At 42.5% G+C, this 24,018-nt stretch overlaps 1 protein-coding gene across 8 annotated transcripts in view; it reads right to left on the bottom strand.

The window, feature by feature from the left end:
• The window catches only part of LOC143347259 (latrophilin Cirl), a 610,528-nt gene that overhangs the window by 59,767 nt on the left and 526,743 nt on the right, over positions 1–24,018 (bottom strand). For all 8 annotated transcript variants that reach the window (XM_076776307.1, XM_076776305.1, XM_076776306.1 and 5 more), the window contains one exon: positions 6,522–6,708. In XM_076776307.1, coding sequence (XP_076632422.1) covers positions 6,522–6,708 — 187 coding nt within the window. The remainder of the gene's footprint in view (positions 1–6,521; positions 6,709–24,018) is intronic.

The raw sequence follows: 24,018 nt of genomic DNA, 5'->3' as shown, positions 1-24,018 counted from the left end.
ATCATTTTTGGTGAATAAACATACCCCCGAAATCCTACGCACTTTCTAGAAAAAAATTCGAGAAGGTGTGAAATTTTTCGACCAAAACCAAGTATTATTAGTTTCAATTTTTCAACCTCTACCACTGAGCGAAACCTGATAAAAAAATCAGCATCAGACCTTGGGACTTCGGGAATATAAACGAATTTTGAAACAAGAAATAACTCAAATACATTGATGTCTCTATTATCACTTGTTCATATTTATCAAATAGGTCATCGAAGGTCTCAAAGTTTAATTAATCGATTTTAATTTCCAGTAACAGCTATAGTCCAATTCCTGCCCTTGATAGAAGAAGAGAATGATATCCCTGGAATCGGTGCACCAGGATAACGCGAAGAGGACTACTATAGCTTGCGAGAAAAGGGAGAAAGAGAGAGCTAGAGCGGTTACCCTCGAACAGAATTGCGCAGCCAACTACTTTGTCCCTCGACACTTGGGATACACTTGCTCCATTTTGCTTACCTCTGGAGGGGAGATCCCTGGGGTACTGTGTTAAGAAGGAGAGTCAAAGGATCTAAGCGCCGACTGCCTCGCGTGAATCTCACCCGCGCGTTAAATTTCGAATATTTACACCTTTCTTTGTTCCCCTCGAATCCGACTGTAAATTGAAAATGATCGAACCGAATCGAGTCAGACGCGTTTGGCGCGGATCGGAATGGAGATCGATCGCGTTAGCGAGCCATTCGTCGGATTCGATTCGAGAAAACGCGCCAACGGGCTCCGGCAACGCGTCGACGGAATAACACTTTCGATTCACGCTGGGCAGCGTACGCGTTAACGATGGAAACAAGCTCTCGTTATTCGTTACTAGCACTTCGACAAAAGGACCTTTCGAAACGAAGCACCGTAGCGAACAACCTCGATACACATTGCGTTAAGTGTTCCAAACCAGTACGTGCATGCGTGTGAAATTCTTACGGGGAATCGATGCACCTTGCGCAAACCACACCCACGTGTTAGAGAATGGGACAGGTTAAAACGATGCAGAGGATCGATTGTTGCGAGGACATTGGCGGGGGAACAAAACATAAAAGCGGCTCAAAGTGTTTACGACAGCGACGGGACCGAAAAGTATTCCAAAGCAAATTTTATCTTCGAATATGGAAGAAAAAATGAATAGTTCGTAAAATAGTTGGACGAATCCAAAATTGTTAATCGTTACTCAGAAATAGAATTTGGAAATTGGAATTAGAATAGATTGAAATTGATTTCGTTGTTTTTATTGCACAGAATCAGACACGGTATTGTTGTATCGACACGTATTCGTTGTGTCAAGTTTGACAGCTGCTTATAATTCGCAAGACAAATGATCGAAATGATAGTGTTGTCGCAGATGATAAATAAATTTCCACTCGATTTCTTAGATTGCCTTCTCTTGCAACATTTCCACCTGTGATATTAAATCATCGGAGTCTCGTAAGAAAAAAGTATCTTATATTGTGCACAAAGATTGACCTCTGTTATTTTCTTATTTAAAAATTATCGATGACAGCTTCTCTAAAATTTACATACATATCGCATACTTTAAGGACATTATTTCTTCTAAAGAAATTCTATGCATTATAAATTCATCGAGAAGAAAAATTACGATTTTTCAGGTTTTGTCGATGCAAAAGAAGAGTCATAGTTTCGCATTTAAATTGTATCGATACTACAATAAGTGTCAAGAACGGTGGTTTATTAGTACCAACGACTATTTCTGATAGCAGTTCGATACCTCGTCGTGATGTTGGGTATCGATACGTATCGATATTAACGAGCGTGTCATCGAATCGGTCCCATCGCTAATTTAGGATAATACGGTGACTAGCGAACGAAATTTCTCGCCAGACCGAACTGAAAACTGATTATCGTCTGGCGTTTCGACGGAATGCACATGACCGCCATTGCACCGTTGATTCTCCGTTCAACGATAGAAAATCACTCGCACGCCAGATCGGACGGTTCTAAATGAAGGACGGCAGAGGCGCGTCAAAGGCAGCCGAAAAAAGGAAAATTACCGCGGCGTACGCGGTAATAATTTATTCCGGGTAGCCGATGACGCGCCGATAAAGGCCGATCCGCGAGGATGATTAAAATCCAGACTCGAGAGAATGGAACTCCCTAGCGATCGGTAGAAATATCTAAGCGCGGGGAATTAAACGGAACCGTCGATACACATTTTTCCACCGAGAACCGTCTTCACTGGCGCTCCCATTCGATACAATTGGGTGTACAGGGTGATTCCAACAACCGAACTGGAACGTATCTACGTTTCAAACGAAAATAGGTAAAAATTTAACGTTTCCTGTGACTTGATTCATCGCCATCTTGAAAATTCAGAATATCAGAAACTATACATTAAAAATAATATACAGTTGTATCGAGCATAAAATTCCATTTAACGTTTCCCGTGATTTATCGTCGTCTTGAAAGCTCAGGATATCAGAAGTTTCAGGTTAAAAATAAAATGTAAATTCGTAAACGGTAAGGTTTCGTTACTAATTCATAGTTTCCTAACCTAGATTACGAAAATGGTGGTAAAGTAAATCACTGGAAAGGTTAAATTCGTATTCGTTATAATCGATGTAGGCCACAGATGTTTTCGCTCTACGCGAATGGCGAGGTTTCAATTTATAGACGAAATATTCTTGCTCGCAGACTTATATTTTATTACTGATCTTTTCTAATTTGAATTTCAAAGATGGTAATAAATATTGTTCACTGTGATCTACTGTATGTGTTTCTGTTTTTCTATCTTCGTATACGAAGGAGCTACAGCTCGATCGAGTTACCGGAATCACCCTGTACATCGATGAACAGTGACTGTCGATATGTTGCACGAAATTTCCCGGTACTCGCGAGACACGGGAATTGATAGGAGAAAAAGTCACGACAGTCTGGATCGATTCGCGAATAGAGACTGGAAGAAAGGATAATAGACGACGTAGACAGAGAGAAGAGAGACAAGTAACCGTATATCGAAGGGATAGAACAGCGATTACGATCAGCGATTGTCCCGATCGATTCCGCGGGAGGAGTTAAATTGGCGTCGAAGCTCCTTCTCCTCGTCTTGCGATACGCTTTGATCAGAGTTGGGCAACATTTTATTCGAATAATAAATAACCAATAAAACCAACGAAGAGCAATTTATTCCTGATTACGACTACGATCTCGAAAAAACCGCCCGCGAAAAAACAAGTTATTTTATTCGATGGTTGCTTGTTCTTCATACGTTTGCATTATAAAGTCCTCGCCAAAAACAACGTTGCTATAAAATTAAATACTGTACAAAAAACAAATTTAACTGCTTTTCGAGATCACAGAAAGACAATTAAATTCTCTAGTTCATGTCTGACGCACAAGTCTCGGAATACGTGCAACACGCGTACGAATTCCGCGCGGAGCGACACCGACGTCGCAGAACTTCTCCACTTAAAGTTAACCCGAAAGTTATTACTCCTGTCGGGTCCTTAGACGGTGCTCCAACTTTAAATACACTTTTTTTCTCGAAAAAGTACGCTTCAGCCACCGTGGAGAAGGAGCAATTTGATTTTAACGCGACCTTCGCGGTTACGTCGCGCTCTTCGGCGGTCGAGCGTCCTCGTCGCGGTCCTTTTTCCTGTTTCGACGATGCAATCGACATCGAAAAGCTCATTTCGGTCCTTGCCGCGACGATAATTCCGCTAGACGCGATTCCCACTCGTCGTTGCGATTATCTTTCCCAATTATTCACGTCGACGCCAACGTCGGTCGTCTTATCATCGTCGTTCGCGTCGCGCCGCTCCGAACGAAACCAATTTCCGCCTGCGGGCTATTAATCACGACGAAACGCGACCGTTTCGTAAAATTCTGCGTCACCCTCTTCTCTCTGTCTATTTTCCCTCTCTGCCTGTGCTCCATTCTGCGGAGCAGGAACTTAGTAACGAAATTCTTACGGGTTTCGATTAAATTTCGCCCACACAGTACTGGTATTCTTCTGATTTTTGTTGGCAATCTTCATTTTAAATTGCTACTTTCGTAAGCGAAACGCTACAAAGATGGAGGCTCTACTGTATATTGTATACGTAATATAAATATAAAATTATCAACACATACGACAATTGTAATTTCATAAAACAAAAAGCTATCGATACGATGCCAGTACTTTCCATTTCCACCAAGTCCCTGCTCTCGAGTCGAGCATCCAGACTGACCGGACAACGGGTCCTCGATATCGTCGCGATTCGTTCGACAACGAAGACCTAATAAAGAAACACAAACGAGGAGGGGAAGAAACGAAGAAATAAAGAAAGAATAGAATCAGAAATCCGCAGGACGTTTCGTCAAGATTGGGTGTCTCGGGACGAGGGATCTCGTGGGACATGGATCGGTGACGCGCGCGTGGTAACGCGTACGTTTCGTGTGTGAACGTGTATCGCAAGCTGTGTGTATCTCGTGTGTAAGTGTGACTTGGAGGAACGCAGACACGGAGATCGTAGGAAATAGAGTGGATGTTCGCGGGGACCGGGATAGAGAAGAGATCACTGAGTTTGCGATTCTTCCTATCGCTCTGATCCGCCGCGAAATACGCTCTTCAATGGTCAAGCAATTGGCCAGTTCGCCGGACCATATGAAGCCGTCCACTCCTTTCTCATTTTCCTTCCTCCCCTGGATATATCCTTTCTCCTTTCCTTTCACCCCCATCGTTTATTTCCTTGCGATCTCGACTCCGTGCTCTTTGCTCCATTTCCGTGGACAGGAGAGGAGGAACGCGTCGAGGAACCTTCATTTTCACCGAAGATCGTTGTCTCGAGTTTCGAAGAAAAATGCATGTCAAAATACTTCGAAAATGTAGAGTAGAATTTTTTTGTACGGGGCCTCGTTTACGAAAAAATCCGGTTTGAAAATGTTTGGGGCACACGAGATTACTTTTTAGCGTGAACTGTAGAGACATTTTTGTAGACTCCTATACTGATATGAAATGGATATTCATTTCGATGATATGGTATGTATGGGAATAAGTCAGATATTTATAGAGAGATTTACTGAACTGATATTCAATCAAACGCGCGCGTGCCCCAGATAGTTTCAACGTTGATTTTCTGGGAAACGAAGTCTCGTACAGAAAAATTTTACTTTGCGTTTTCGATTTATTTTTGCACGTAGAATTACCTTTCACTTGGAATTTTTTTGGTTTATTGCTTCAAGATTGCAACCCGATAATATTTTATTCGAGAAAAATGTATAGACGAATAATCACGTGCAAACTGCATTTGAATCAACTTGGACTCGTCATATTCGTTAGTTTAAAATAATCTTTACCAAGTTTCAATCCTCCGTCTTTAGCATACAATAACAGAGAACATAATTGCCAGTTAATTCAATTTATTCTTTCCTGTTGCTTGAAATATTATTAAAAAATCAGAAATATCGTAGTCTTTGAATCTTCATACTTTTTAAAATTGGATTCTTATAATTATTAGCCTGTGATTTTGTCAGATTCTCAGTGTTAAAATTTTCTTTGAAAAGCTAACGAATGGCACAAGTACGAATTGATCCCAATCCGTTACGTGACTTTGCATCACACGCCAAGTTTGAGTAACTGTAGGGACTGTAAATAAATTTATACAGCAATGCCATTTTGCGTATTTAATAATTCAATAACACACACGATGTCATTAATATATAAATTTATTTACAAGTTCCTACAGTTACTCAAACTTGGTACGTCACCCAAAATCACACACTAATTCGACTATACTCTTTGATCGAAGCACCAAACATTGGAAACGAAATATGAATTTTTCCTTCAAAACGCGTATGGTCGCGAAGTAAATAGATCGTAACATTTTAACGATTGCTTCCGCCGCTAGAGCGTCGACCACACGCCGTTATAGTCTTCTCCGTGCCGCGAAATCCACGGATTCGAATTTCCGCATACTCGACGGTTAATAATTTTTCATCCGCGGCGTCCAATCGCTTCTGCGGGCAGAGAGATCGGATCGAGATTCGCGGCGATAGATCGTATAGATCGGGCCCCGTCCAAGGTCATCGGAAGACTATGATCGATATACACGCGCCACGGGTTCAGGAAGCATTTCTCGTTACCGCGGAGCGAACGAACCAGGCTCCAGGTGTCATGCTGGATATCTCGAATGGAGCGGTCGTAAAAGAGGTAGATACCGATCCACGTGGAAAGTCGGATCGTTCGATAACCTTGGGACCAAGTGACAAGCGCGATCCACGCTCGATCGGATCGGACGTCTCCTTTAATTGGTGCTGGTCGACTCATTAAGGATAGAAAATGTCCGCGCGTTACGATTTTTCTTCGGTACAGTTCGACTTTCGTCTCGCTTTTATTTTTCGTTTCATCTTCTACCGTTCATCCGGGGATTCGATTCCTCGACGCGTTTCACGAAGACACGGACGGAAGGGATGCACGGGGATGATTGTCGAGGACCACTTGTGCGCTGTGTGGGTGGCGGGGGGAAGCAAAGGACGTCGATCGAAAAACTTACTCGCTGTTCAGCACACGATAGGACTTGGGCGACATGCAGTTGACGCTCCAATCGGTGTTCCCGTGCTCGTTGCATATCGCTATGGAGTACCTCCCGTAGTTCGCTCTGATGAGATGGATCAGCTTTCCCTCGCCGCATTCGATCAGCAGTGTTTTGCCCTCGCAGGCGTACGCGGTGTCGTACCTCTCTGGAACAGAAACGAGCTCGTTAGCGGTCGTGATTCGTGACACGTCTATAATGTTGCGAATTTAGGTCGTCGTCGACGTATTGTACTCGCGATAATTCGTAAGTGTTTCGAAATTCCATTGAATACACGTAGTTGTCCAAATAACCAGATATGCCCCAATTATCAGATTCTCCCCATACAAATGTTTAATGTTTAAAAAATAATACTGTTAATATGATCTCCATTTGTGAGCAAGAATGATTTCTTATTACTACAATAAAACGAATGACCATTGTAAGATAATTTTTTTTATATAGAACAATGTTGGTTCCATTTATTTCATCGAAATAAATATAGAAATGTTGCAAAAGTGATAAATCAAATTGATTATACTGTAATGGTATTTCCAGGATCAATTACAAATAGTGAAGTCAAATTATTAAAAAGCATCTTTAACGCAGATCTCAGTACCGTTCTAAATATTTTGCATCCCAGGAAATTAAAAAAATCCTATAATCCCCAGTTGGCGAGGGATAGAAACGTTTAAGTTACGAATCATTACTGTAACCTGTATCGGACGCAATATTTTATTTCTCCGGGAAGGTCCGCGGCGCAATGAAAGACTAATTAGTCGCGGCGATCGTCGAACAATGGGAGAACGAACAAAATACCGCGTAGTCGCGACTTCCAACCCATAAAGAAACAACACCGTTAGCGATAGGCCCAGCAGGAGGGGCTTTGAATCACCGCGAATGAATAAGGACTTCTGCAATGGCGAGGGTCGAGGTTTCCAAGCTGCGAGAGTCAAGGACACGTCAAAGTAGCTCGCACGAAATTACAGTGACGAGAGAGGGCTGGTCGGAGGGGTGGTAGCCGAGTCAGGGGATGCATTACCGGGACGCAGTTGGCAGGTCGCGTCGCGAAGTGTAATGGAATTAAGATAAAGGACACCGGCTGTATAGACGCGTATACAGGGGACCCGAACAATGAGACGTCGTCGAGAGAGGCTCGACTGTGTTGCTCTCCGGTTCGCGGAATTGGCTGAAAGGAGGCCGAGATAGCCGTCTCGACTACGCGCTTTGTCGATCCTTCTACCCCCATCTGTTCCCCGGCTTGGAGGATTTATCCCGCGGAAAATCCGCCGCCAGGCGGTTTCTTTCGAAAGCAAATTAGCGGATTCACGACTTTCCTCGACGAAGTCGTCTTCTGCTCCGCGCTGGCAGTCTTCCGGAACGCGGCTTTTTCTCCGTTCACGCGACGACGCCCGGTTTAATGACCGCGAAAATGGCTGAAGTGGCGCGAGATTTCCTACGCCGCGGAAGAATTTCGTTTGAGTTCCTTATGGACGGAAAAAGGGTGACGTTTGGACGACCAAGGTTGAAAATTAAGGTCCTTTTTCTTGTCAGTCATCGGTTTTAATATGGGTATCAAAGTTAAAATGAGGGGCCTAACAGAGAGTTTGCTAAGAAATATTTAATGGAGGATATCTATTTATTCTTCCAAGCTTCGTATAAAATAAATTTCAATTTATGTTGGCTAGCAAATATAAGCAAAATAATTAATATACGCATAATAAATTATTTCTGCCATAGTCGTAACGATAGCGCCCAAAGAATGAAGTAAAGTAGAAACAGACGATGGAAAGCGAGCTTGGGATCCGAGGCTCTTGGGAAATGGATGCCGTTGGAAACAGCAACGGAAATTTAGAGAAAATAAAGAAAGTCTGCTTAGGAAACAAACGTAAATGGTTGAATCGAGAAAGCTTTTTAAAGTTGTTGCGCTAAAAGCAGGAGGCGAGAAACTCGGAAATAGAGCACCCCCTTTTGCCAGCAGCGAGAGAAACAATTGCAAACGTGGACACGCCTGCATTTTTAGAAAATAATTGCCAGAGTGTACGATACTTCCGCGACTGTAAGTGCAAAGGCTTTGAATACGAGGGTATTATGGATCGTGGGCCTGAAAACAAGTCGATACGAACTCTTCGAGGTCGATGCTACCACCCCCAAGTGAATTGTTAACAATTTAAAAGTAAATGCACTCTATTATTTTTGAGAAACAGTACCAGAAATATTTTAAGAAACAGTTTGCTTCAATATTTGATTCATCATCCCCTCTCCTCTTCGCTGTTTCGATGATTTTCTAAAACTAGTTTTGGTTTTTTCGAGAATACAATTACTCCTGATATAAGATCCATATTTTCAAATAATATGACCCAACATTTCGTTCCTCGAACCGACGACGTATTAGCAACAATTACAACTTGCCAACACGCACACAGAAAGCAGAGTTGGTGGAACGCGATAAAAAGAGCTGCTAAGAAGAGTAACAGCCAGAAGAAGGAGTCGTAAAACTAGGTCCAGGCTTATTTAAACGGAGGAACGATACATCTGCCATAATACCGGGCAGCCACGGTGTCCGGGTCGGTGGTGAAGGGCGCTGGTGCTGTACGTCTCGAAGAAGGAAGAAGGTGGCGAGAAGTACCCCGGGGAACGGACCAGAAGACAACCACAGAGGCAAGGACGAGAGGAACTCTATAGCCAGGGAAGAGGGGGGCTGTAATAACTCTGTCCGTGAAAGCCCCGTCGTGAGTTCATTAGTTCCGTACCGACGCGCCACAATGCCATTTTAGAGCGCTGTTAGGACTTTCCGCGAACGACGCGTCGACGGAGCATTTTATGTCAGCTAAAATATAGCGTCGCCGTAGAAGATTTTTATTGGCGGTAATACGATTATCGAATAGTGATTTTTTCTCGTTCGAACGTCGCTAAATTCCAATTAAACCGAGAGATTGTAACCTTCACGTTATTTTTTTCGAAATAAATTGGATTAATTTGAGTCGAGTTTAGTTTGATTCATTCTCTATGGAATAATTAAATTATAAGTCTCAATATCAATTCTATTCTGTTATATGCACATCTCTCTATATATTATTTATTTATAAGTACCGTTCTCTACCTTAATTGTTACAATATTATATTTTCTCGCTCACTAAAATATAGATTTTTGATCATAGATTGAAATATTCTACTAAATATACGCTAATCGCTGCGATAGGATCCCTTTTCCGTCATGGTGGTGGATTGAAAAATGAGGAGGGTCAATAAAAGATAACCTCCAGGTCTCCAAATTCGATTCAGCGAAAGTACATAGAAGAATGGCGGTAAAAAGCGCGGTCGTTGGCACACGGGCCCGGAGAAATGCCGATTTTACGGTGACCCGAGGATTTCTTTTCGCTACCGTAAAGGATCTCAAAGCGTTTGTCTTAAACGAGAACAAAATCGTTGGTCACGGGAGAATGGATTTCTCCGAGGAAGGGAGGATCGAAGAAATAGTAGGTTTTATAAGACGGGGGACCATTTTTCGTTGGTCCCCTCTCCTCCTCGGCGCGATTAACCCTGGCCGCTTATAATCCACCCTGCAGTTTGTTCGCCGTTAATTAAGCGTGGCTCGATAACACCGTGAGCGGCAGGTAATCGATATACGGCGCCATTGCGATTCGATCAGCATCCACCGTGAGATGGAACGCTGGTGCAACGACGTACGCGCTTCGGTGGAAACAACGTTGCTTCAGGGGTTGAAACATCTCGTCAAATTTCTCTGCATTCGAATATTCGAACGTTTCGGCGACTCGAATATTTGCGAATCCAAATACAGTCGTACCACGATCTTGCATAACACCTAATTGGTTTTAGAGTAAGTAGGAAAAGACATAAATCAGGGTGAATACGGTGCACACAGGGATTTATTAACATTTTATTAACGACATCAGCGTGTCTTAACAATTTGAGTATTTGAATATTGTGTGCATTGGTTCAGAATATTCGACGACTATAAATAAAATATTCAATAATTTTACTCTAAATGTGCATACTTAGTACTTTAATTTTACAGGGAAAATTTACAAACTACACCGTAATTTTTTAATTTTCATCGAAAAGGAGATAAAACGTCCTTAAAAACGAATTTTGTTCCAAGTCGATATCGTAGTTAATTCCAGAGAAAACTATTATTTACATCCTGTATACAAAGTTAAATAAACAATTTATAATTCAGTTTTATCGGACTCTAGTTCTTTTGATGCATACAGTCAAAGAAGATTTGAAAATAAGCATAGAAGACAGCATAAATAATAATAGTTGATATGTTCGTTGGATAGAGAATGAAAAGCCCTTTAAAATGAGGGTTCATTCAAGTGGATAGCGTAATTAATTCTAGAGATATAACGCTTCTATTTCAAGTCGATTGCGTTCTTAGATCTGGAGATATAAGAGTTTGTTTACTTTTCGTTGTTTACGTCGTGAGGTCAATGAACTTTCATTACGGCCATAGCAAGGTCGTTGACCGCACGTGCTCGTCGTAAATAGTAAATACTACGTCACTCACGTGCGACAGAGGCCCAACGCGTTAGACGATGATAGAGATAGTTGAATTTAAAAAATGACCTTAACTTTTTGTTACACTTTTGTTAACTATTTGTTAGACTGTTCTAAGACAGTGGAAACTGAAGATTCTCTCCTTTCATCTTTGCTATATGTATATTTCTTATTTACATTGAAAACTAACAAGAATTTGGTACCAAATATAAACCATTCAATCGATCAGATGACTGGTCGTAGTAGACAAGACAGACTACATATTTTTCTGAGAAAAGAAATAATAAAAGTAGAAATGAATATTGAAAAATTTATAGTACTTACACTATAAGAAAAGTCGTGAAGTTATAAATAATATTGTATGTTAGAAATTCATTTAATCGGTCGTGGTAGGTTTAGTGTTAAATACTAATATTCAAAGTTTATTCATAGCGTAGGTTTGAATACCTACGAACGTTAAATTATTCGAGTAGTCTTGACCCGAGTTGCTACCACAGGCGGGAGATCAAACGAGTTCTCGCGAAACGAGTGCGTCCTAACAGCGGCCGCGTGTCGCACGCAGCTGCACCGTGCAACCGGTGCATTCTCTCGGTGCATCTCTGACGCGAACGCGATGGAAAAAAGGCCGCGTTCAAGCTGACGTAAGGGAGCACACACGCTCAAACAGCAGCCTCCTCCCGGTTGAACCGGGTGACTCTCGGTACTTCGCCTTTGTCGCCGAGCACGGAATTTTTTTTTCGCGTCCTTTGTTCGTTTCTTTAAACGACACTGCCAGGAATCTATACTTCCAGACTTTTCAATTTTAATCAATCGACAAAAAACTCCTTTTACGATGCTTCCTTCATAATTATTTCATGGGGTTTAAAATTTCTTTAACAATGCAGTTTTAATAAAAACATCTTTGTCGATACTGCGACCTTATAAGATGAATTTTATATTAAATCCACCAAAAAGGGACGTATTCTAAAAGTTTCATTTTGAAGGCTAAGAAATTAGGAACAATAATTTTAATGATATTCAAGTGCCTAATTATTTTTCAAACTCGCAATAAAAAGATTTTACTGTACGTTTTGGACTATTTCTCTATTGCTTAAATTACATTTATATTTTCTAAAGATATATTACTTCTAAGACCATCCAATTTTCACGTACAAATATTACTCCAGCACACCATCGTATTCGGTTGCACGAAATACGGTCGGCCTATAGTTCAAGGAAATGTTTTCTATGAAGTAGAGGTCCAAGCCAGCCATCCCTAACGAAGTCGTGCACCTTTAGAAACATTTCCCTGTTGCTGGGCTACATTCCTCGAAGTATCTAGATGCATAGGAATATTCAGTCTACAGTATCTAACGCGAACGTTCGTACAGAAAGTTTATATTGTTCGCGAACACAATTCATACTCGAATCGAATATTTAACAACATCCATGCTATCCTGGTATCTCTACTACCGGTTAACGCGGTTGTTTCTATCGTTGCCAGTTTCACGAGTTTCCGGCAATTTTAAAAATCCCCGTGAATAGCCGCCGCGAGACGAGTCTCGTTATTCGACGTTGCTGAAAATACGGTTTAAAAGATCAAAGGTATCCCCGTTAATTAAATGCGATCTTTCACCAACGGATGGAAGAAACGGGTAGTTTAATGGCTGTTTTACGGGTGCCAAGCACTGGTTCTGTGGTCATTGTAATCGCGTTGTTCGCGGATCACGCGTAGCCGCAGAGACGCGAAAAGGGGCCGCTGGATGCACGACGCGTTCGCGATTCGCGCCAACGACGAAATTGAAGTGCACTTTGGCGCGCGAGCCCGCTGTCGTTGCATGTTTTTCACGCGTTTCGCGAAATTCGTCGCGTCGTCGGTTGTCTTGAAAAAAATTTCCCCCGTGAAAACCGGGCGCGAACAGGAAGGATAATGACGATGCATAGAGCGCGCGATAACTTGGGTCGTCGTACCCGGGCGACGAGCGACACGGAAATCTACCATCTTTCTGTCGGAGTTCTCTCGTCTGACCCTCGTATCGCACTTTGACGGAGTGCATTCGAATGAATGCAGCGAAAAGTTTTTAACGAGTGCACTCTCCGGCTGCAATGCCCCGGTGCATCTGGCGAAAATGACGTCGCTGACGAGACCCCGAAGGTGTAACGACACCGTCACCTCGTTCGTGGAAAAATATTCAAACGAAATTGCTCGACTCCCGGTATCGCCTCGCGAATTCCGCACGGAAGAATCGCAAAAGACGCGAGGAATCGATGCTTGCGTCGATTATGCTTTCGATGCGCCGGGCAAATAACGCAGCGAACGTTTACAACTTTCTTTTAAGGGTGTCTGCCTCGTCGCGTTTCCAAACGACAGTGAATTCATGGAATTCTTCTTCCTTGTAAAATATTGTTCGGGTACAAGATGTGTTTTTACCAACCAGAAGGTAATTTCACGCGAAAAAGTAATTATTACCAAGGATTGATAACTTGGTGGAATCTAGGGTACAGTGACGATTCTTAAAATGGGGATCCTCAAGTTTGGGGGGATATAAATGTTCAATTTTCAATAAGATATTTACGAAGTACAGATTTAGTCCTAGTGAATATTTATCATATTTAAAACGCTAATAGAGTGGCAAATCGTACACTGAGGCTCGCCAAATTAATATCTAGGAATTGAGTGCATTTGGTACATTTTCAGTCGTTATTTCGAGAGAATTAATAGTTCTAAACCCTAAAGAATAATCCTAAATGTTATTTTAATTTTGAAGGCGACCGAAACTCGCTAAATCCTTGATTCTCAATTTGTTTTTAAAAAAATTTCGTAGAACACTTTATGACTGATTTAACTCCTTAAATCTTCAGCAACTGTAATAATTTCAAAGATTTATTTTAATTACACGTTTTAGTCATAATCGTATTATGTATTTTGTGTCATTGTGAGGTCTCCCACATTAAGTACAGAGGAAATGTCCTGTGTAATTCGTACTTCAATATTATGCATACGAGTCTAAGACAGGATTGCATTAACCACGTTGCTTGGCGCTGCCATGAAGACGCTCCGAGTCCTTTGAAGTTGTCGGTGTCATCGTTGTACGCGAGAAACGGGTAAGGTGAGAACGCCGCTGGATTTTGTGCGGTCAATGCGCAGCCCGAACTCTGCCCAGGGATTCTAAGTACGGATTCTGAGGCACAGCGGGCTTCAAACTTGCCGCCCGGTCCGCAGAAAGCGGTCTCGTCGGTGTGCGTTCCAGTCTTTGCGAGGACTCGAGTCGCGTGTATCGGTTCCGTTGCGCGCGAATACACGCGTACGCCCGTGAACGATGGGGTGGAAGCGCTTGAATACCGACAGGGACCTTCCTCTTGGGACGAAGTTTCAAGCCAGAACCCGGGTATCTGTGTTTCGAGTCGTTCGATCGTCCCCGAGATTTACGTACTCTGTCGGGCTTGGGCGGCGAGGAGCTGCTCGAAAGTAAGGATCCAAGGACGGCGAATTTACTCGCACGCGGAACTCCCGGTATCCAGCGAACTTCGAGAACCGGAAATTCTCGACTTTGATTCCGTCGCGAAAGCGGAAACGTCGCGAGATCGCCTCGATCGACGGGAAATTTTGCCGCTGGTAAACTGGTCGAATTCTCCGGGTGTTTGCGTTTTTCTTTATTTATTTACGGGGGTATAGACTGTTTTTAAATTATTTGTATGGGTGTGAATATTAGCCCTTGTTTGACAATCTCGTTATAACATCGAGGAAAATAAACACGTTTGTATTTCTATAAGCTACATAAGAATAATAAATAATTATAAAATGTAAGACATTTGTAAAGAAGCTGTCTGAATGCCGTGTATGTAGTTTCGTTTTCAGTAAAAATTATGATTGGTTTAGTTGCTGTAGAACTACAAAATATTTCTTTACTCTGATTTTCCACAAGTTGCCATTGCTTCAAAAATATATAAATATTTTATGTTACGTATTCAGACAGTTTTAAATATTTGGAAACAGCTTATGGAAGGCGTGAGGCTCTTTGTGGTCAAACGAACGCGAAACGGTCATGATAAGTAACGAACGTTCAGGGAATAGGTCAAACGTGGCCGCTGGACGACGTTGGGTACACCTGGCGCTGGAATGAATCCGTATAATTAAACGTAGCATGGTTCTGTCGAGCAAAACGCTAGATAAAGTGACAGATAGCGATAAAGAGGGATAGAAGAGACGGAGGGGGAGAAGAAATTCCAAGTACCCGCGTATTAGCGTCCTCCCAGAGGGGGATAATTAATTATCCGCTCTGCTCCATCACACGAGCGGGCAGAACGTATCGCCAATAAACCATTCGATATTTCTCGATTAATTCCAGATTCGTCCGGCTGGCAGCGAGACACGAGACGCGGCTGGTTGAACCGTACCTCTCCTCTCTGTCCCTCCTGTCGGACATTCCGTGGACGGCGCGTGGAGGGAAAAGAGGAGAATTGCAGTTTACCATTAATGACTTCGGGTAATAATATATCGGAGGTCCAGGCAAGCCGTGCCTCCCGCTGCCGCGGCGGCCGACATGAAAGGGCCGACCTAACAGCGGGATGTCGTCAGCCTGATGCGGTCTTAGACCTCGAAACCTTTACCACGATGTATACACTCGCCGTGGGTGATGCCTCGTTGAAACACTGTGCGGCCATTGTTGCCCGCGAGCACAATTCCCCCGGGACTCTTCGACCTGCCACCCTTTTCATCTCAAACACGATTTCGAGAGACGGATCAAGCATTTTTGGAACCGTCGCGATTCCTGCAAAAAACCCAGAGGGATGCGGTGCAAGAAGAGGACGAACGATAAGGTTAATTTATGCAATATTATATTGGTTGACGGGGGGACTAAAGTAAATGAGAATAAATATTGTTAATTGTAGTGGGATATTCTTGGAATCTGGTGTTGAGTGTTCAGTAATTCGAAACATTTTTGGTCACAGAGTATATTTTCGGGAAAGAATTTTTTTCTCGAAAGTACGTAGGATTTCGGGGGTATGTGTATTCACCAAAAATGACAGTAATTCACTCCCCTCATCAACAATTTTTTTCCAGAAAGATTTGAAATGTTTTGATTTTTTTAATAACTTTTTAACGAAGCCTCAATCAAAAAATTGATATTCTTGATTTTCGTCTTATTCTGGCCTCCAGAATCTTCCATTAAAATTTTTCTCAGTAATGGCCGAACACCCTGTATAATAAACTAGTTTATATTCACGATTACAGACAACGACTCGATGGCTAATCCCAGAATTGTGGCAATGGTCGCTACAACGACCGGTCAATTTGACGATCGAGGTCTTTAAAAGCCCCCAGACGGTTCCCGTGTTCGCGCAACACGCGACATCGTTCCAGGTTTGGCGAAGAGCAAAGCGTCGCGGACACGAGACGGGGGCCCCGGTGATCGAAAATTCGATTCGACGCGAAATTTGGTCGGTCGGGGCGAGATAATCGATCGGCCCCAGAGGAGAGCAGAGAAACGGGCAGATAATTGCTGACACCGGGGTCTTCCGAAGCCGGTCGACGGTCTTTTCTATCTGTTCCTTATAATTTATTCGGCCGCCATAAATCAGTCGAGCGCGACGAGACCGCGACGCGCAACAGGCCGACCATGTAAATGCCGATGCATCGGGCGTATCCGCGCTCACGTACACGCTCGGACGCCCGGCACGCAGCGTCAGGACGGACCCCGGGTCCTTCCTACCGTGAATTGATAATGTAATTAGAGCGGCGAAAAAGGATTAGCTTGAATTAGAAATCCCGCCGATACGCTCCCGACTCCGAACGGACGAAGGAGGGCGGCTCGTGGGAGAGACACGGACGAAACGGACGGAACGAGGAACGTAACCGAGGCAAGTCTCCGCGGAGGACTTTGATTTATGCGTCCCGGGAGCGCTTCACGGAGTGCAGCAACCGTGTGCAGCTCGCCGAGCCCAAAGATGCATGACCAACCGAACAGAACCGGAGCGCGCACCGACGCCGAACTCGCGTCTCTATAATGTTGCTCTCGATCGATAGCCGCGAGAACCGGCAGGATTTTTTTTTTTTTTTTTTTTATCCATTTTTGTATCCGTTTCTCGGTTTTTTTTACTATTTTTTGGTTTCTCCTTTTTTTTTTTATTATTATTTTTGTTCTCCGCTGGACGGTCCGCGCATCGATACGCGGAAGAGAAACATTTTTCCTCGATAGAAGGGATTCCAACCCCCTCCCTCCCCCCTGCTTCGTCCACCTGGGTCACTACGAGGCGGAAAAATAATTAACGGTGTACGAAACGGGGGCGCCGGAATCGATAGATTTTCGTTGGCGTTGGTGTGTTTATCCTAGACTTCATATTTTTGATGCAATCATTCTCGAACATTTATTTTAAATTCAGTTTATGAATTAGAATCTTTTACGGGATATTTTTAAACGTTCATCGTAGGCAAACGGTAGTGTGAATTTTAATTTCTATTCATTGTTTGGGAATAAAATTTGGGCTAGATCCAAAATTCTAGATTTAAAAGGGAGAAATACGCGAGAATTGTATACATATATAGTTTAGGAATTTTGTTTATAGTAAGTACAGGGTGGATGCAGTTGGAGATTTATCTTTCAATTATATCCAATTATTAGTACGGATCAATGCTATCGCATAATCTTCTGCGGGAGCCAAATGTAATTTAAATTATAGATTGAACTAATCAAAAGATAAATGTGGAAACGTTTCCTGGTTGATGTTAACTTTGAAGATAGTTTTAATACGTTTATAGGATCTTGTCTCACTTTTAGTTTACCTTATTCGTGTGCACGAGTTGTAGAGTCTTTAACGAAGAACCACTGGGTAACATTTTGTATGTTACTTCGACCTTAAATTAGCTAACTATCCTCGTGTAATTACCCAGTGTTTATCCTTCGTCTCTTAGTTAAATGCCTCATCTATGAGCACTTAGTTCAGCATACGGTGCCGAGTTTATATTTCCTAATCTACCTACGTCTGAGCCAATGTGTAAAGACTCGATTGTTCCAATCTCCAAATGCAAACCTCGAACAACGAACAAACAACCTCAAATCAGTTATTTATTAGATAGAAATAACAATTTTAATTCTAGAATGATCTCATATTTTACGTTAATGATAAATTATTATTTTATTTGAGTTCTCGAGATTGTTTGTCCCGAAATTTTCGTAGAAACCATGCTTGGAATATATTATACCGTTATAAAATAAACGGTTTACGAGCTTCTTGCCCGCATTCCAATACCACGACGCGGCTCAACATTTTTCATCGGGGATTATCCCGAACTCGAAAGGGTTCTAACGAAGACTGAGCGCGGCGTATTTTTTCGACGACGTTCCCTAAATACGAAAACGTGCCTATGAGAAATGGCCAGTATGCATGTGCCAGCTTAGCCGAGTCTGGGATTAGGTGCTTCACCTGATTTCGTGGTGACGCTCTTCAAACATTCTGGACAGTACACATAACGCTTATACAGTGGATCAGGTGTGACGAACACCTGACTTTTAGTTCGTAAAACTCGAATACGAAACTTAGCGAAGTCTCAAAACTCCATAATTCTTATTTTGGTAGCAATTAAAATAAATATAAAAAGTTATATAAACTTCGTTTTTTACTGTGATAATTATTGGATAAAGAGTCTTGGTTCCGTTTCTCTATTTTTGATACACTACGGTCAATAATCGCGGTGGAATTTCGGTCAATTAACGAGGGACTACTATGTGTGGACAGTCAATAAAGTCCTGGTCTCAATCAGTATCGTCAACAAAGCTATTATTCTACTCTACGAGTTATTAATTAAGCATCTGTGGCGATTACGACATTATTAGACATCGAATGAATCGATTCGACGCATTTACGATTCATTTAGTCCTCAGTCAATCGTTCGAGTTTCGATCGGAGCGGTTTGTCACCGTCGGTATATTAAATTCCTCGGCAACAGCGACGCGTAATTAGCTTCACCGCGCAGAAATATTTTAAAATCCTGGTTCCGCAGATTCATCCACGCGCAGCCTAGAGGCTTCGACCGAAAGATGCGTAATTACATTCCGCGAGTAATGGGTACGGCATTTATGAGGCCTTCGTTAATTCGCCGCGCGTATCTTTTTCACTCTGCGCGGGGATAACGCAACGCCGGTCGTAATTTCGCGGTCAGAGAAGCACGTGGGCACAATTTACAAGGATGCAGCATACGGTCGATGGTTCGATTCTCGATCTGGCGGGCACGAGCGTCGAGACGACCCTTCGACGAGCGTCTTCTCGCTGGGGCATTGTTCTTGCCACGTTGGCCGGATCGTTTACCAGCCGTGGCAGATGCAACGACCGGAAATAAGAAACCGTACTATACATCCTATCGCGTAGTTTTCACGGTTCACGATGACGTCATCTAAGATAGCGCGCTGGGTAATCCGAGACACGCCTCTTATCTGGCTTATTTAGCGATCACGTTTCATACATCTCCCATTCATAATATTTTCATTGTGCCCCGCTGTGTACGGAATGCCGATCCAATTACACGAACGAAAATTATCGACGGATACGTGGAGCGAGAGTATGAAGCGATGGGGGATTCTCCCAAGGAATTCCTCACAGTTGTCGATCAAACTTATAATTTATACCCCCAACGTCCCAATTGATGCGTTGTCAGATGCTTTGGAAACGTTCATTGTGAACACGTCACAAGTCACAGCAAGGGGATATTTAATTTTTAGGCTCCAAGTGTTTTAAAATGCTAGGCGCACTGGAAACTGCGCTTTGTGTTAAGACTAAGATAGTTTCGTCGCTTAGATACTTTATATTCTAAGTACGTATGGTATTTTGTAAGATATAGAAATGGAACCTCCCAGTTGGGAGAGATAGAAATATTCAACTTACGAATCACGCTCATTTTAAGAATCATTACAGTGTCTAGGAACTAGGATGGGGTATAACTATATTTTAAACGAAATTAGATACGATACAGGACAATTTTTCACTGTTTAACACACACTACTACTGTGAAGTGTTTTCCTTTCGAAGAGGTGCAGTTGCAAAGTGCAGTTTTAAAAATAATTGAATTTACTGATTTTTGTGGATGAATCCATTCCTTGTGTCATTTTCATAACGCTAATTAACGCTGACAAAATTTTCTATTTCTCAGTTTGATAAAATTGAAAGAACGTTTACTTAAAAGCAGAACATTGAATTTAAAAGATCTAATAAATAGTATACGAAGATAGTGAGTTAATAAGCCATTTTAGCTGATTAGGCCTGTCTAAAAGAAGATGAAAATTTCGGTTAGCTTTGGAATCATCCTCCACGGTAGCCGCGAGTCATCGGGAAGAATCGTCGGCCGAGGCAGAAAGGAGCAACGACGCTTTCAAGGGTACATCCTTTACACGGCTCCCATTTCGCTAATAATCGCCGTGGCCCGCATTTTACAACGTCAAATACGATTCGCGTTACATGACAGGTAACACGGCCGGTCGCGTGTAAACGGCCCCGTGGAAGGAGGGTGCGACAAAGAGGGGCCGGGACGGGAACGAGTCGGAGAGAAACGAAAAATCGTTACTGTCGTTTCCCACCGAGGGACCGAGTTAAAAAGAAAAACGAAAAAAAAAAATTTTCGAATAGAGGACGGACACCGGTCGCGAGACGTCACTCATCGCGGACGTCGGCGCTGTCGTCCAACCCTGTCGATATCAGTTACCGTGCTCCCCGTGCGTCGCTTGATCGATGACCGATGCGATGGAAATGACATTTCGCGGAATGTCGTTGTCGTCGCCGACCACTCTTTTCTCCATTCTCCTTCGTCTGTTTTTCGGATTCGTTCCCATCGAGCGTTCCATCTTTCGACCCTTTCGGGTTGGACCAACAGTTATGCAATTACTCGAAGAACATCGACGGACTGGTTTGTTCAAATCAAGATTTAAATTCCTCCATTTTGTAAAAATTATTAGAAGATGCTTATTTGAATATAAATCGATGATTCTTTGGGATTCTTTCAGTAAATAGTCCTAGTAGCGGTCCTCCGCAAGTTCAAACTAATAATTGTTTAATATATGTCAATGTAATTATTTGAAAATTTATGCAATCCTCCGTTAGTTCATTATTTGTTAAATGCTTTAAAGAAAAGTTGATTTCCATTTACCAATTTGGTAAAAATTAACATTATGATTTCTATACACAAAGCACTTATGTAATTAAATTAAAAAAAGAAAGTAAACGAGATAAACTTTTCTCTGGTCAGCTTTACGTTTGAATCGTGTTTTAGAATTTTATTAAGAATCGAGAGGGTTAATTCGCGCGACGAAGAACAGTTTCGAGCAGAACGATCGAGCAATTTTCGAACACTGTCCGCGAGCTGTGAAATCGCGAATCACCAGCGCTTCTAGCGGGCGTTTCGAGGCTGTAATTGGCCGCCTTTGAGCGGAATCATGTAACGGGCGGCCATCGATACCGGTCACTGGGAAATATGCTTTGTATGCAAAGCGTCGTTTCGGAGCCTACGAGTGCCATCACAGAGCGGAGGAACGATCCTGTTTTTTTAATGGAAACTGGGCATTCGCGTGACGCCAGAGTCGACGGGTTTTCCACGGGTGACGAGATTTTTCTAATTTCGCCGGCGAACGACGGAAAATACTATGCCATATTTCTTTCCCGCTGGCAGGAATATCCGGGGCCAAAAAGAGACGCGCGATTGCGCGGGAATAATATCCCCTGTTATTGTTATTTCGTCCCGTTCTTTATTTCAACAGTTTCGGGGACGATTCGCGTCAGAAGAAACAAATCCCCATCGACGTGTTGGGACGCTGTACTTCGAATTGTTTTTTGGAACTAAAATTGCATGGACCGAATTACTTTCGATTAAAATTGGCCTCGATGTTAATTAAGATTTTTTAATACTACGATTCAAAATTTTATATAAATATACATTATTTTTTAGACGCTAAGGATATCTCTGTTCTAACTCTAGATATGGGTTAAATTATTTTCAGATTATAGATGAGGAATAAAATCAATGTTTGTTCGATCGAACAATCAAATTTTTATTTCTGTTCGTGGGGAAAATCATTTGATTGGCAGCCAGATAGTTTTCTCATTTTTTTAGAATCGCGGAACGTTACAAAAATTACGAGATATAGAATTGTATGAATTAGTAAAACTCCGGGAAGGTAAACTATTTGGACTTTCGTGGACAATTTAAGTGAACTATTGGATTTGGAACTATTTTACTTTAATTCTGTTCTGATGTGTTTTTGTTGTACTTTATTATTGTCGTTGATATATTACTACGTTCGCAGTTGCGAATATTTAATCGCTAAATAATCGGCTTAACGAGTTCTGTGGGAGCCAACAACTAGAAAGTGCACTTACCGAAATAACATGTATCGAAGTTGTCGCGGAGATTCCGACTGTTGGGCAGAAGGAATTACCGACTCGGGATAACAGCAAACAGGAGGCCATCCAATATATAACAAGCTCTGTATCCTATCATTTAAGATTCAAAGTTGCGTAGCGCCCGAGGGTTTAATCCTTTGATGTTTGGTAGAATGGGCTTAAGTCAAAATTACATCCAAATGGCTAATGTACACGTAAGTCTTTAATATCGGACACACAGGTTAAAACTTTATTAATATGATCATTTAACATTTTCTGAGAAAAATAAACTAACGCCTACTAAAAATACTAAAAGTTTAGGCGCGCGCTGTTCTGAAACTACTTATGCTTTTTGTATAAATGAGCCATCGTTAGAAGCGGTGAACCCTCCCCTTTAAAATGGCTTTTGAATTATATCGATCCGACTTTCCATTTTGAAGATATCGTAATTTATGTAAATGGTAATTTTTCTTAATTCGGCTATCGCTGTCTTCGTCTGACGCGTCGCGCCGGACCTCTCTTTCTCGTACGTGACTCGTGACCGAGTGGCCGGGTGACCTAGTTACTACGAGTCACGTGCGGTCAACGACCTTGACAAGGCCGTAGTAAACAAACGCTTCGGACCCTTATATCTCCGAAACTAGCCACCGCATCGACTTGAAACTAAAATTGCTATATCTCCGGAACTGATAAAGCTATCGACTTGTTCGAACGCTCGTTTTAAAGGACATTTCATCCTCTATCGAATGACTATGACAGCTACTATAATTTTTGCTGTCTTCTATGCTTATTTTCTCATTTACTTTGATGCTATATACCTAAAAAGTCGTGACTTCGGGGGGAAAACAACAACCTTAAAGATTAATAATTTAGTAATCGATGGCCAGAAGAAAATTTTGATTTAAACTCTACTAATAATAATACTAGAAATCGACTCAAACGGCGCCAAACAACGTCGAACGACGTCAACTTCGAAACACCGAGTTCGATCGTGTCAATCGCGACTGCGAACATTCGGTCGAAGCGTCCGACGGTTAAACGTTATTAAAATTCTTCGTCGGCGCGTATCGGAAGGAGGACGGTCTTTCGTGCAGGGTAACGGCATTACGAATTAATTTCCAGGGACAAAAGGGATGCGCAAGAGAACCGTGAACGGAGGGGATGGCGGATAGTGGAAAAGGAGAGCGGCTCTCATAAATTTCCCAGACCGGGCTGGAACAAAAGGACGATTGTACGCCGAACGCGGCGGGTAAAAAATCGTCCCAACGTACGTATATACGTATACGTGCATCTTGATTAATTCAGATACCCCAGCGTGCAGTCTCCTCGCGTGGGGATCCGGGCGAGTCGCAGACAGACGTGAATCCTATCCAGAAGGAGAGAGAAAGAGACGTCTAATGCACATCTACGGCTATCACGAGCGACATAATTGCGAGGTATACTTCATTAAATGAGATCGTCTGCGTCGGTGGGCGTGCGTCGCGCGTTTCGTTACGCTGATCCCCGTTTCGAGGCGCCACGGTGTTGGTACACGAGCACACCCTCCCTCGTTGCACACCTGGAAACCAAGCGTATGCACCCCCCGCCCCCCCAGTTTTTCTCTGTCTCCTTTCTT

Source organism: Colletes latitarsis, chromosome 10 (assembly GCF_051014445.1).
Source record: "Colletes latitarsis isolate SP2378_abdomen chromosome 10, iyColLati1, whole genome shotgun sequence".
Classification (NCBI taxonomy): Eukaryota; Metazoa; Arthropoda; class Insecta; order Hymenoptera; family Colletidae; genus Colletes; species Colletes latitarsis.
Note: the sequence above shows the minus strand (reverse complement) of the source record. Positions and strands in the feature narration are given on the sequence as shown.